Genomic DNA, 13,398 nt, shown 5'->3' with positions numbered 1-13,398 from the left:
TGTCATCAGTTATAAATATCTTGTCACTATTGTTGATTACAAACTAATCTTAGAAGAAAACACAAATGCAATATGTAAGAAGAGCCAACAACAAGTATGCGTCCTAAGGAAACTGCTTTTTTGATTTTTGTAGTACAACTATGACTTAATTCTATAGAACTTTCATTGAATCTGTCCTAACATTCACTGCAATAGTCTGGTTTGGTAACCTTAATATAAACAGATGGAGCAGGATTGTGAAGGTAGCCAGCAAAATCATTCGTGCACAACAGCTTTCCGACATCTGTGTCTCACAAAATGCAGAAGGCAAATATAAGCGACTGTAACGACCACCCCCTGCTGAGTGAATCTGATCTCCTTCCATCTGGGCATTGATTTAGACTACTCAGATTTAAATGCAATGGAACTAAGTTATCTTTCCTTCCCATGGCTATTAACCTGCTTAATTTGGACAGTTGCGCATATTTTACTTTATTTTTTCTTTCTCGTCATGCATGTACAATGTCTCTTCTTTGTTAATGGGATCATGTTGCGTTAAATGTTTTTTTTTTACCTGCCTGCAAAGGACATTTTTCATCTGGGGCAATAAAAGAAAGTACTGTACTGTAAGTACAATCATGACGTTATAGAAAAGGAATTTTACAGTCTGCCTCACAATAAATGGTATTAGGTAAATATCATGCAGATTTTGCAAAGCTGAGTATGTCCGTTTCTGTGCAGCTTTAGAACTTGTCATATTTCTTGGCAGGATTGGAAAACTGGGAAGAGGAAGGCTGAGAAAGATGAAACAGTGGGAGTGATGATATTTACCACAATGGAACCTGAAGCTCCTGACCTGGATCTAATTGAAGTGTAAGATTGGCTATTTTCTGTGTATCTGTGTTTCTCTGTATTTTCTGGTTCTGTGTAGATCTGTGTGTGTGTATTACCTATTATAGATAACAGGAAAATAAAGTTTCCAGGTCCAAGATGTTACCAAAATATTTCATATTTTCAATCAATTTAGGAAAAATTTCACAGCTGCAGTATTATAATAGTTTTGATGCAGGGATTTATTTTCTAACGCAAGACTACTTGTCTTCTGTGGCAGCTTATAGGTACATAAATTAGCTGGGCACCTAAAGGCCAGGAAGACATAATAGTATCTGTTGTGTTTTTCCTTGGCTAGGTGGTATTTAGTTTAACACAAAAACAAATTTAGGAGCAAACATTTTGTTCATTCACCAGTTTCTTTTAGTTAGCCCAGCTATAATAGAATAATCATGTAGCTGTAAAAAGGACATATTACTCCTTGAATGTTCACTTGCTTAAAGGCATTTTTGAAGACTTCACAAACTCATCCAAATACTGCTGAATGATTAAAAAAGTGGAAGAATAGCTCAAAAAGTGTGTGAAAAGGAAGTACATTACTGTTAAAAAGTACAATTAGGAATGAAGAGCAATTGTAAGCTTTTGTACTGAATTTCACTCAAGAAGCAGTTAAGTTTACATCTTTTAAAGTTGATCAAGTAGGGTGCTGTGTTAGCATGCGTAGGCTGCAAAGGAACAGGTAAAGGTCTATTCCATGCTGAAAGGAAAAGTAAAGAGAGAGAACATTTTGGCTGTGAACTGAAGGTTCCACAGCTGAAGAAGGCCCCACAACTGAAAACACTGTATCTTTTAAAGTTTAATGAAAAGACTCAGCCAGAATAAATAAAAGAAAGTAAATTATTTCAGAGTTGCCACAAAAGGAAACCACATCTCCAGTAATCAATGGATGGGAGTGAATAAACTGATGCTCAGACATTTTTTATGCAGAAAACTTTCAGGAAATTGAGGTTCTGTTCTGATTTTTGGGGTTATACTGAAATGAAAGTGCTTAATGTGTTATAATGATTTTTAAAACATAGTTTTCTAATTTGTCCGCTTTTCTTCTTCCTCCTCCATTACTCCCGCCTCTCTACTGACTTCCAGTTGTTTCACACATCCAATTCAAAACACTTATTTGTCAACTACTGTTGTCTCATCCTCTTTGCTCCTGCCTGGCTTCAATCTCTTATCTCTCCCACATCCTCTTCCACCAGACTTCCTGTACCCCCTCTGTGCTCTTCCTCTTCCAGAGCTTGTTTCTTCTCCACCCTCACTTTTCAGGGGTGGGATGAACTTCCCACAGGTATCGGAGAAGTTCAGGTTCTGAGCACCTTTTTCAGAACTTGCTCAAGACTCAAGTGTTTAGACACCTGTGTTATATCAACTGTAGCTGTTTTGATTCTTAATAATTTATATATTTGTGTGATGATGTTACTCATCCAGTCTGTGCTAGACTCATTCTTTTTTTTTAATTTAACTAGGTTTTTGTACCTTATTATGCCTCCACTGCCTTTCTTATTACTTGCATTTTCCTTTTATTTGAACTGATAAAGATACATTAAAAATCCATATGCTACAAATCATATTCTTTTTTTAAAGAGAACAGAAATGTGAGCTGTTCAGTAGATTCACAAAAGCCATGGATGATGGAGTCAAAGATCTTCTCAATGTCGGCCAAGAGCATTGGAAAAGATGTACAGGACGTAAGTGTTAAACCCGATATTGTGACTTTGGAAAAGGTGCATAGACAGGGCGTGGTTGTGTTACATGTCTGCTGTACAGATCTGTGTTCTCTTTCCTTTTTTTTTGGTCAAATAGCTTGCATTTGTGTTGTTACCGAAAGAAGCAAATTATTAATAATTGTTTTGCTTACTGCTTTATTGTACCCACAAACTCAGCAGAACAGGGTTTATCTTTAAGTATAATTAAAGTATAATGTAATTAATATATAGTTAATAAAGTGTACAAGAAAGATTGCAAATGATGGGAGTTCATTTGGCCCTAGTAAGCCATTTGGTAGTTGGTAGCTAATTGATCCAAAGATCAAGGACCAGTCATATCTTGGAACAAGCCAGGGTATCAGCTTCAGCAACATGGCCAGGTGGTGTGGTCCATGCAACCACTACGCTTTGTGTAGTGCTTTCCTATTTATCAACATCTTAGTTAAACTAAAATCTTGTTTAATTAGACTTGCCGATTTCAAGTTACTGGAAACTTTTACTGTTATCATAGCATCTGCAATTATTTAATACCTGAGCAAAAATTGAAAAGATCTAATGCAAGCAAAGTATTAGGGGTGTATAAAGAGCTTATTTAGATAATAGTGCATTTGAACTGCAAAGCAATAGCTCTTCTGAGTGTGAGGCTGAAAACCCCTGCTACAGGATTTGCAAAACAATTTCAAGCTTCAGTCTCTTGAAAAACATTTCAACATCCTCAATGATTCGTTATCACTCATTGTGAAATTGTGACAGCATTGTCTTTGTGGTTTATTTTCAAGCTTTGCCAAAAGAATACCAGAAGATTGGGAAAGCACTACAGAATCTTTCATCGGTTTTTAATACCAGTGGATACCAAGGTGCGTTTTGTAGCTTGTTTTCTTTAGTAGCAGTGTTTAAAACTCATTCACTGCTACCTCTGTGGGAGCAAATACTACTCTTCCCTTTTGTTGTCTTTCATTGACTAAACTAGTTTATGTTCTGGATTGTGGATGATTGTGATGCAACTAGGTGACAAAGCACACTTTTCAGAACTGCTGTTTTTTACACGCTGTGTTTTGTCAGTGATTTCTGTATGATGTGATGAAATTGCTTACCTTGGATTTTCATTTTGTAAAATGTTTATAAATAAAATGGGGACCTGGAACAAAAGTTATAATGTGCAGGTTGCAGCACTACCTGCTGTGCAGTGGAGCTATGTTTGTCACAGACAATAAATTCTCAGCATGCCTGGGAGCATTCTAATGTGTTATTCAATTCTCAGCTCATTCTGAAAAATCTTAATCTTAATCTGCAGAATATATATGTTGTTATATGCATGTAGAAAAAAAACCATATGGTGAGCACATGGACAACCTCTTCAATGATATGAAATAACACTATATGTTGTACTGTACAATTAATCCCATTGTTTTACCTATTTGCAACTGATGGTTCCGTGTTTAAAATGTAATCTTACAGTAAAAAGGAAACAGACTTAAAGGGTTCTCATACACTAGGTTTAGAAGAAGAAACTATTAACCATGATGATAGTGAAATACTATAGATTGGAACATTGAGTTATTTTATACCTCTAGTCTTCCTTTTCCAGGGGAATCTACGCTCACAGATGCATTAACTGAAGCAGGAAAAACATATGAAGAAATTGCCGCTTTGGTTGCAGAACAGGTAACAAGATTCTGTTTTCTGTGGGGTTATTCTGCTGGTGCGTAAACTCCCTTATACTACTGAACTCTGGTATTGTGTTCCCTGAATAAGATGAAGTAAGACACAACAATCAATATTTACTTTACTAGCAGTATCCCACTCTGCCTTGTCTTACATATTCTAATGGTAATCTTATAGTAGGGGCTGCTGCATGAGCAATGCAGTAAAGGTTTTGAGGGCCATTTTTGAAAAGAAGGAAATTTTTACCTTTGAATGAAAAGTTATGTCCAGGCAACAATAAGCATCCTTCCCCTGTAAGATAGCGAAAGTACCCTCAGCTGTTAGAAATCTGTTTTAAAAGAGAAAATATAAAAGGATGAGCAGCACCGTAGAAATGGGGCAGTCCTGCACATACTGTTGCAACATGCTGCTTTAAATTTCTGTGAGTCCGAAATCTGGAGGATTTTGTGTAGGCTCGTATCTCAAGTAAATGTTGCTAGTAGGGGACCTTGAGAGTATTGTTCAAGAGGTCTTTACTGATTGGGTTCCCAAGTGACTCATTTGACATAGGCTCTTGCTCAGAGCACTGGCTGGGGCCCTTGGTGCAGACTTGCTGGTGTGAGACTACTCTGTCATTGGTCAAGGATGATTGGGATTCCCCTTGCAACCCATGTGCACATGGTTGGGCTTTATTCAGCCAGGAAGTGACTCCTCAGACATGGCAAGGGTTCTTCTGTTCCCGTGTGCTTGTAGTGGGTCAATGAGAGATGATGTCCCCCTCTGTTCAGTACTAACTCCTATAAGGCTGTGGAGCCAGTAGTGTTAACTTACAAGTGGGAATATGGGAGTAATGAGTGTTCAGGTCCTTATGCTGCCTATGATAAACAGTTGTAAATGCCAAATCACATTTGCCAGGTATAACACAGAACCTACTTAGCAATTCAATAACAAGAGTCTTTTGCCGATGAAAGATAGACATTTAAGAACGGTATGACCTGTCACCCTTTATGCAGTACTTTATAACGTATAGTCAGACCTAAAAAAGAAGAAAAAAGGGCAAGTTTAATTTTATTTTACAGGATTCCCTGACTTTTGTTTTGCGCGTAAGGTGACAAAGGAGAGGGGACCGTTCATTTATCTGTACATTATGCTTGGATGATTGCTAGTAGTTTAATGGTTCAAGCTGTTTTATACAGTAACATAAGAAACCATTTATGATGATCTTATGAAGAAATGGCTTAATGTAATTTTTTGTGTCAGTAATGTAAACCTGAAAGGCCTACCTGCACGGCATGTGTGCTATGAATTCAAAAGGACAGGTCAGCGCATGGACATTGCAAATTACATGAGTGCAGCTGCTTAAGTCTCATGGGCAAGGGCTTTAGATATTTGGATTATATTCAGTAGCATATTGAGTATTAGGAACCAAAGGAGGACTCAGTGGCCCCCCAAAAATCAGGGGATCTGAAAACCTAAATAAAGTTAACTTGCAGCAATGGTTTTAGACTACATCAACATGAGAGGGTGTTCTGAGTTATTCTTCTGCAGTAAGAAAATGATGAAATGACCATATAACACACCAACATGGAATTTTACCTGAAATGGAAAGTCCATCTTTTTTTTTCTTTTCAGTTTTGTCAGACTAACTCCATTTCCCTCTGTTTGGCATCAATTCTGTAAAGAGATTAGGACTTTTGAAAGTTCCTTCTAAGATTGTTTTCCATCTGTATTTGTATTTGATGTTTGAAATGTTCTAACTCCAGTTAGACCCTGTAAGGCCTGTGTTTCTGATTTAGAAGTGCTGGCATTTCCTTTTTACGTAGTGTTTCCTGACTCTGCCCCCCTCTACTGCAGTTTCCTGCTATGTGATGCCCCATCTGCCCTCTTTTCTTTCCTTTCTTTGACCCTTAAGCCCACCCCAAGTGTAGATTTATACTGTAGGATGACTTTCAAAGCCCTTTTCCCCAGTCAGAAGAAACCCCAGACAGTTCTACTGAATTTTAGCATTGGGATTCTTCCTCAGTTTATACATTGTTGTTTATTTAAGCTTTTACAGTCATTTCCCAAAAAGAGCTCTGGAGCCAAATGCTTTGAAATTCATCCCATCAGAATTTGGCACGCTATATTTCATTGCTTACATTCAGCTATGAAGGATTTGGTTGTGATTCTACAAATTGTTTCTTGAACATTGCCCTTGGATATGACACAAAAACAGTATTAATCATTCCAACATTTTTTTCAGAAATTAATTAAGTAATTTGCTTTAATGGTAGATTGCTTTGTGTCAGAATATTAAAGTCATAATTCTTATGTAGCGAGTGTTTCTGAAAGAAATTCGACTTTAATATTCACAAACTAAGTTCAAATGATATGTTACTGTCGCCATTACTTATGGAAGAATGCAGATTCTTCCCCTTTATCTTTTTTTCCTGTTTGTTTTTTTTTGTTGTTGTTTTTGGTAGAACTAGCGGAAAACTAAAATTCTGGTATTCTGTTTGATATCCGTGCAGCTTCCCTTTGGAGGACTTGCCTGGTAAGAAACAGCTTGTTGTTAAGTTGTGATTTTGAACTGGGTGTTTTAAGTACATTAAGCAGTATTTCGTCTCCCATTTATAATGCAGAATGCTTTTGGCGAGGAGGAATATCTGCTGTGGATATTCCGATTTTTCCATTATACTGGTTTGAGATCTTATTGAATGTTTGCTGAAGAAAGTGAACTGTAGCTTAAAGGATGGTATTGTCAAGGCCTTCCACTGTCGCTCATATAATAAAATAGCATATAAACACAAAGCAGAAGCAGACTGATGTTGAGTCAGTGGGGGTGGAGAGACACAGTTTGTCCCTTTGTTCACAAGAGGGTTGTTGACGTCGGCAGCACTGGGAGAAAAGAGCAGACAGCATGGTAGGTGAGGGAGCAGGTTGTTTCTTGAGAAGAGCTGGAGGTTGGAGCTGCTTCTTTGAGAAGAGGCGAGAAAGCGACTCCTATCCTGGCTTGCAGGAGGTGAACTGTTGGCGAGGCACGGGGCACGAGGCACAAAGAGATGATGAGGTGTTAAACGATGAGAGGAGTGAAAGGGAAGGTCTAATGACACCACACCGAGTGTGAGAGAGACATGTGTCTCTGACAAGGTGAAACGCCAAGAGATTGAAAAGATGCATGCATAGGGTGATCAGAAGGCAAATATTTATAGGATAGATTGCAGTTTGACCTTCTCCCAAACTTCCAAATAGCTCCTCGTGTTTAACACGTATTAGGTTTTAAAGAAATTGCTTGAATATATTAACATTTGGGGGTTTATTTTTTTTAACCAAGCAAACTAACATGAAATGTGAATATCTTATTGGACAGACCTTAGTCAGTGAGTGAAGAAGTACAAAACAGTATAAATTTTGTAACTTCCTGTAGCTGTATACCAGAAAATTGTAATTGATCTGCTGTGTAATTTACTTTAGCCAAAGAATACTGCTAATCACTTTACATGGTGTTTTGTTGAATTCCACCTTTTACCCTTTCAGTATTACCGATTTTAAGTTGTATTGTTACTGCATATTTGGTTTCATTTTTTACACTAATAGAATTATTGTTGCTGAACAGAAAGACAAGACACAACTTTGGAATAAAATGATTTAGCAGAGTGTGCTGGCATTGCTGCTTACTTGCACAGTTGTTGTTCAGATTGAATGTCTCGCCACTGAAGTGTCTGTCTCCGGGAAGGGCAGATGTTCTTGACATTGACTATATTACTTCCCGGGAGAACATTGAGGGGACAGAGCCCTCCCAGTGCACTTCCAAGGAACTGAGTTGAAAAAGTGAAGGACACTCTTGGGACATTTTTAAATTGAAAGAATCAAGTTTCTGAAGTTGTCTCTCTGTATTCAACTTAATCATTTGTTTTCTCTTTTATCAGACCTCCAGTATTTTATTTTCACTTCTCCAGCATACAAGTGAGGCACAAGAAACTAGGAAGAAACAAGTTAATTGTGTGCTGTAGATAATAGGAAATCCAGTTTGGCAGTGCTGCAGCTTTATGTCATTAATGCACATAAATGATTAAGAATTATTAACAATAGAGCAATACTTTCTAATATTGTTATATAAAGTGACACATATTACATATGGATACAAAATAAAAATTGTGGAGTATTTTTTCAAACTGAAAGCTCTACACAGATCAATAATAATTTTAAAACCTCCAGTACACTTTATTTATAATATTTAAACAGGTCACATATATTTTAAATGTTTTTTTTTTAACTTCAGTTAACCTTTAATCTGCCTTAAAGGTTTTTTCTTTAGTCATTGTTTCTGGCTCTTCAGAGGCTTGTTGCACTTGTCATGGATTTACATGACTTCAAAATGAGAGGGAAAAGGGAGATTGTTTCAGAATCAGAGATGTGAAATGATACAACATTGTACACCATACATAGCAAAGAAATTAATTGTAAGAAGTAATAGCAAGCAGTGCTGGAAATTGATGAGTGTATTTACTTTGAAAGTGCGTACCACGCACTGAGCAGCTGTGAAGAGTCGATTAATAAACATGTCACTGTAAAACACCTGCATGATTTGGTCATCATACATGGTCAGGGTAATAAATACAGTAGTTGTCCAGTGGGAGGTTGACTAAACATCCACAGATTTTGCTAAATGATACTTAACAGCTGATTAATTATTATATTATTAACACTTAATTAAGCTTAAAATCCTGTATTTCCTTGCACAAGTTTGATGACTAAGCCATTCTACTCTTCCTTGTCAGTTTTTACAGTTTGTGAAGAACAAATGTCATTTCATTAATTATTTGTTAATTATGCACTGTGAACTTGCTATATATCTTTTTGTTTTCTTTATATCTGTGCAGCCAAAGAAGGACCTTCATTTCCTGATGGAAACCAATAATGAATACAAAGGGCTTTTGGGATGCTTTCCAGATACAATTGGTGTTCATAAGGTAGGGTATACTAAATACCATTTTAGGTGTCAACAATAAATGCAAAGTTGACCTTTGGTATCAACGTCTGATGATTCAGAAATGGAAATTTCTTAGCAGTTCAGTTCATGTCATGTTTTTAAGGTGAGGAATCCTGTAAAAAAAATTATCCTAAAAGCCACTCTATATGCAGATGTGCAGGCATGAAGTTTCCAATATGTGGTCTTGGGTTATATTTAGCTTGTAAAGTTTGAATTGGTTTAAATATACTGTATATTGGTAGTCTTATTCTTAGTCTCATTTTCTATAAAAGTGTGAAATAGTAGTCGCATGGTTATTTTAAAGGTAGGCACAACCAGAAATTCTTTTTTTTCCACTTCAGTGCTAACTTCTTGCTGTCAATTTCTTAAACGTTTTATTCAACTCCCTCCAAATCTGTGTTGTACCTTTACCAGGCAGCGATAGAAAAGGTGAAGGAAGCTGATAAAATGGTTGCAGCGAGTAAAATAACACACCAAGAAAAGCAGACAATGGCCAAGCGTGTGAGCACTATGTCTTACGCATTGCAAGGTGAGATGAAAGATGAATATTACACCATATATATGATAAACTCATTTCAGTGTGGGTTCTTCTGTCTGACTTGTTGATCCCGTTAAATAGACTGCCCTTTTGTGGATATCTGCAATGTGAAACCAGAATTTTTTTTTCGCAGAGTGGCAAATAAATAGCATACTGTAAGAATCTAAGAAAGATGTGCAAATATCAAGGGGCCATTCAGCCAATCTTGCTTGTTTGATAATTAAGTAAAACTAAAAAAAAAAAAATGTCCTGTCATTTGTTAGCCTCCACCACCTGTCTGAGAAGCCTTTTCCACACATCCACCACTCTTTGTGTAAACAATCATTTCCCTTTTAGTTTATTCTGTTTAGCACTGTTCTGAGTCACATGCTTACTGTATGATAAAATTTCACTTCTGACTTTCCCATTAATGTTTTAAAAATGTTTAACAGACAAATAAGTTATATATAAATAAAGGCTTATAAATCTTCTTAAAATATTTTGGTTAGTGGTATGGAGTAGTTGCATGAGTTCTGGTCTTGTAACTGGAAGGTTGTGGGTTCTAAAATCACTTGTGACACTACTGTTGTACCCAGAGTGCTACAGTGCAATGCCTGCTGTATATGGATGCCAGTGTATGCTGCTTTAGATAAAAGCATCAGACAAATAAATTGGTAGTAAGAAGTGAGATTTGCCAGTATAATCATTTCTGGTTTTGGGAAGTCTTGGAGAAATGTTGATAACCCATCTGTGTTCTAATTAATTATTTCTGACATTTCTATCCTATTTTAAATATTTCCCATTAAGCAGAACTAAATACAAAGTGTTGCCACTAATCAAATCTGTATATGTAGAGAATGTATACACACATACTGTAGTATATATATTCTTATATACAGGGTTAAACAGGGTTTATTGTGCAACTTTTGGTTTCATTTTCTAGCTTTCATTGTCTGGTTTCATTATCATCTTATATCTAAAGTGTGTCAACAGTCTAGGTCTTTGGACGTGATGGAGCCTAGTTTGTTCCCAAGGAAAAAGGGGGATGCCTTTTCACACTTCAACACACTTACCCACTTATTGGTTCAGTGAGAATGTATGTGGCTATCACAAATAAAAATACAGATGTAGTCTATCTTGTTTCGCTGCTTACCTCAGCTGACCCCTGTTCTGCTCACCAACCTTTTCTTCCTAGGAATTGCCTTAATGCAGAGATGGAAAGACTAAAGTGCCTTAAGGGACTCATTTGTGAGCTTTAATAAGCCTCAATGGCAGTAGCACAACCCCAACAACATACGTAAGATGATGCAAAACAATGAGTATTCTTGACTTATTTAAGCGTTTCTTATAGATAATAAGGACCACTGCTTGTCCACCAGTACTTTAATGGAACATGCATCTGCATTACCAAGAAAACAAGAGCTCTGTCCTTGGCTACAGGAACATGTACAGATTTGCACAGTACTATGAGAAGGTGTCTTCTATCCTATGGAAGTGCATGGCCTTCTGTGACCATTTCCATGGCTACTGACTGAATTCAGAAACTTTGATCAACCCATACTGAAACCTTACTCGGAAATGTGGTTTAAATTAAATGCTGCTTCTAATTTAGTATACAGGATTAGGTACAGTATGAAAGTAAATTTAATACAAGGTATTTTGTACTATAGCTAAGAGGCTTGTTTTTCATTCTTAACCTGAAGTTGTCAGGGAGAAGAGTTACAGCACATGTCCAGTTCCTGTTCAAGTCTAGTTCATGGCTATGAGTTAGTCACAAATAGAAACTTTGATATTAAACTTGTATGTCTAGGAAATAAATGAATTTCATCACTTGTGGACTGACTTTTGACAATACCTGTTTAGGGTAAATGTAGTACAAAAATACTTCACTTGAGCATGATGGTGTGTTTGTTAATATGTGTCAAATTTACCTTATGAAACATTATGCAATCAGTCCTAAACATTTGTTAGATGTGTAATGAGAACTGAGCCACCGCTTCTTTTTCTGCAGCTGAAATGAATCACTTCCACAGCAACCGTATCTATGACTACAACAGGGTCATGCAGCTCTACCTGGAGCAGCAAGTGAAGTTTTATGAAATGGTAAGAGAGGTTTGTTAAATTAGGGCATATGTTTTCCTTGCATCTGTTTTAAATTGGACTTTTCGACAGTTTCTCTTTCTTAAAAAACTCTTAAGGAACTAAAGGGAATATGTTTCAGAGCTAGCCAACAGTGGCAATTCCAGTTAAGAATTGTTAGTGATCCTGACTTGCTTAACTTGCCCTACTATTTTTGTCATTACCTGTGAACAGATGGGATACATTTACTTGAGGAAATGATGACTCGGGTAAATAAAACCAGTGCTTCCCAAGATGAACTAAGTACAGTACTGTCGGAAACATACTTGGCTTCAGACTTGTCATCACTGAAAATAAAGTCTTATGAAGCATTAATGTGATCATACTGTAGCTAAACTACAGCCTCATTTTATACTCTCCTTATAGCGTCGCCTTGTTTTCTGCTTGTGCTTTTAAGGTGATACTTTTCCTACAGATCGTTTACACTAGACTGCAAAGTGGAGTCCTGATCTGCTTAAGAAGATAATTATCACCAGAATATGTTCTTTACAAACCTTAAATTAGTTTTTGTTTGTGGTTTCTCTTTTTTTATTAACCACACGTGGGAATATATTATTAAGAAGCTGGAGGTGTCTCTCTGTTTTATAATTTCAGTGAGAGAGATTACCATTTAAATTTTGCTCATTAAAATTCAGATGTGAAAAACAACACCTGATTTTCATTTTTTTTTACATCTACTAAAAAATTGTTAAAATAGTACAACATGGGCTTTCAGATGTCTCTGCTAGTAAAGACACATGCCTAAGCGCAGGTTGAGGTGTATGATCCAGGCAGTGCAGGTTTGACTGTGATTATGGAAGTAGCCGACTATGATGAGGATGCCCCAAGCAGCAGTGCATCATGGTCTGAGCACTGCCAAGGGCAGGTTGGCTGGGGCGCTCTCAGTCCCTGGTGACATACAGTAACAAGCCCTGCAGCCTCTGGCAGGACTATCCATGTGGACCACACCTCTGCTTTAGCTAGTCCTAAATGAGTTTGTGTTTTCTGTGATGTGCTAAATTATAAATGGTTTCAAAGTGGTTGGGTCAGAGCAGTCTATCTCTACTTCCTCGTCCTCTGCTCTGTGCGGTCAATTGTGAATTTCATATCAGCATTGTTAAAAGTGAGCAAAACATGATCTCTCAATAAGTTTTCTAGCTGAAAATAAATACTGTAGCAAAATAGAAATTACATTTTACATTTAGGATTATAGAACTAGAGATGTCTACAATTGGAATTTTGTTTTAAATTTCAGAAGCATTAATTTGTAATTATTATAACACTATTAGTCAACTTTAATTATTGTGAAAGGTTTTTTTTATAACAGACAGAAAATGCCAGAACTAATAACCATTTTATTTACCTGAAAGATTTTTACTAAAGTGCTCATTTAAATATGTTAACTTTCCCACTTTCCTGGGTATTTAACCTTTGGTATTTGGGGTTTTAAAACCCCTTAACCCCTAGGGTTGTAGAGTTTTCAAAGGCCAACAAAGCTGAAGCCTTCTTTAGCATACCATGTTTTCAGCCAGAGCTCGGTCTGTGTTGGGTTGACAGATTTCATACAAGTATAAGCC

At 36.8% G+C, this 13,398-nt stretch overlaps 1 protein-coding gene across 4 annotated transcripts in view; it reads left to right on the top strand.

The window, feature by feature from the left end:
* snx9a (sorting nexin 9a) overlaps positions 1 to 13,398 on the top strand; it is a 49,003-nt gene that overhangs the window by 34,211 nt on the left and 1,394 nt on the right. For all 4 annotated transcript variants that reach the window (XM_088934108.1, XM_088934099.1, XM_088934091.1 and 1 more), the window contains 7 exons: positions 749 to 852; positions 2,449 to 2,552; positions 3,350 to 3,427; positions 4,159 to 4,235; positions 9,077 to 9,166; positions 9,601 to 9,715; positions 11,715 to 11,806. In XM_088934108.1, coding sequence (XP_088790234.1) covers positions 749 to 852; positions 2,449 to 2,552; positions 3,350 to 3,427; positions 4,159 to 4,235; positions 9,077 to 9,166; positions 9,601 to 9,715; positions 11,715 to 11,806 — 660 coding nt within the window. The remainder of the gene's footprint in view (positions 1 to 748; positions 853 to 2,448; positions 2,553 to 3,349; positions 3,428 to 4,158; positions 4,236 to 9,076; positions 9,167 to 9,600; positions 9,716 to 11,714; positions 11,807 to 13,398) is intronic.

This window comes from Atractosteus spatula, chromosome 2 (genome assembly GCF_055471065.1).
Source record: "Atractosteus spatula isolate fAtrSpa1 chromosome 2, fAtrSpa1.hap1, whole genome shotgun sequence".
NCBI classification, from domain to species: Eukaryota; Metazoa; Chordata; class Actinopteri; order Semionotiformes; family Lepisosteidae; genus Atractosteus; species Atractosteus spatula.
This window is presented reverse-complemented; position numbering and strand designations above follow the sequence as displayed.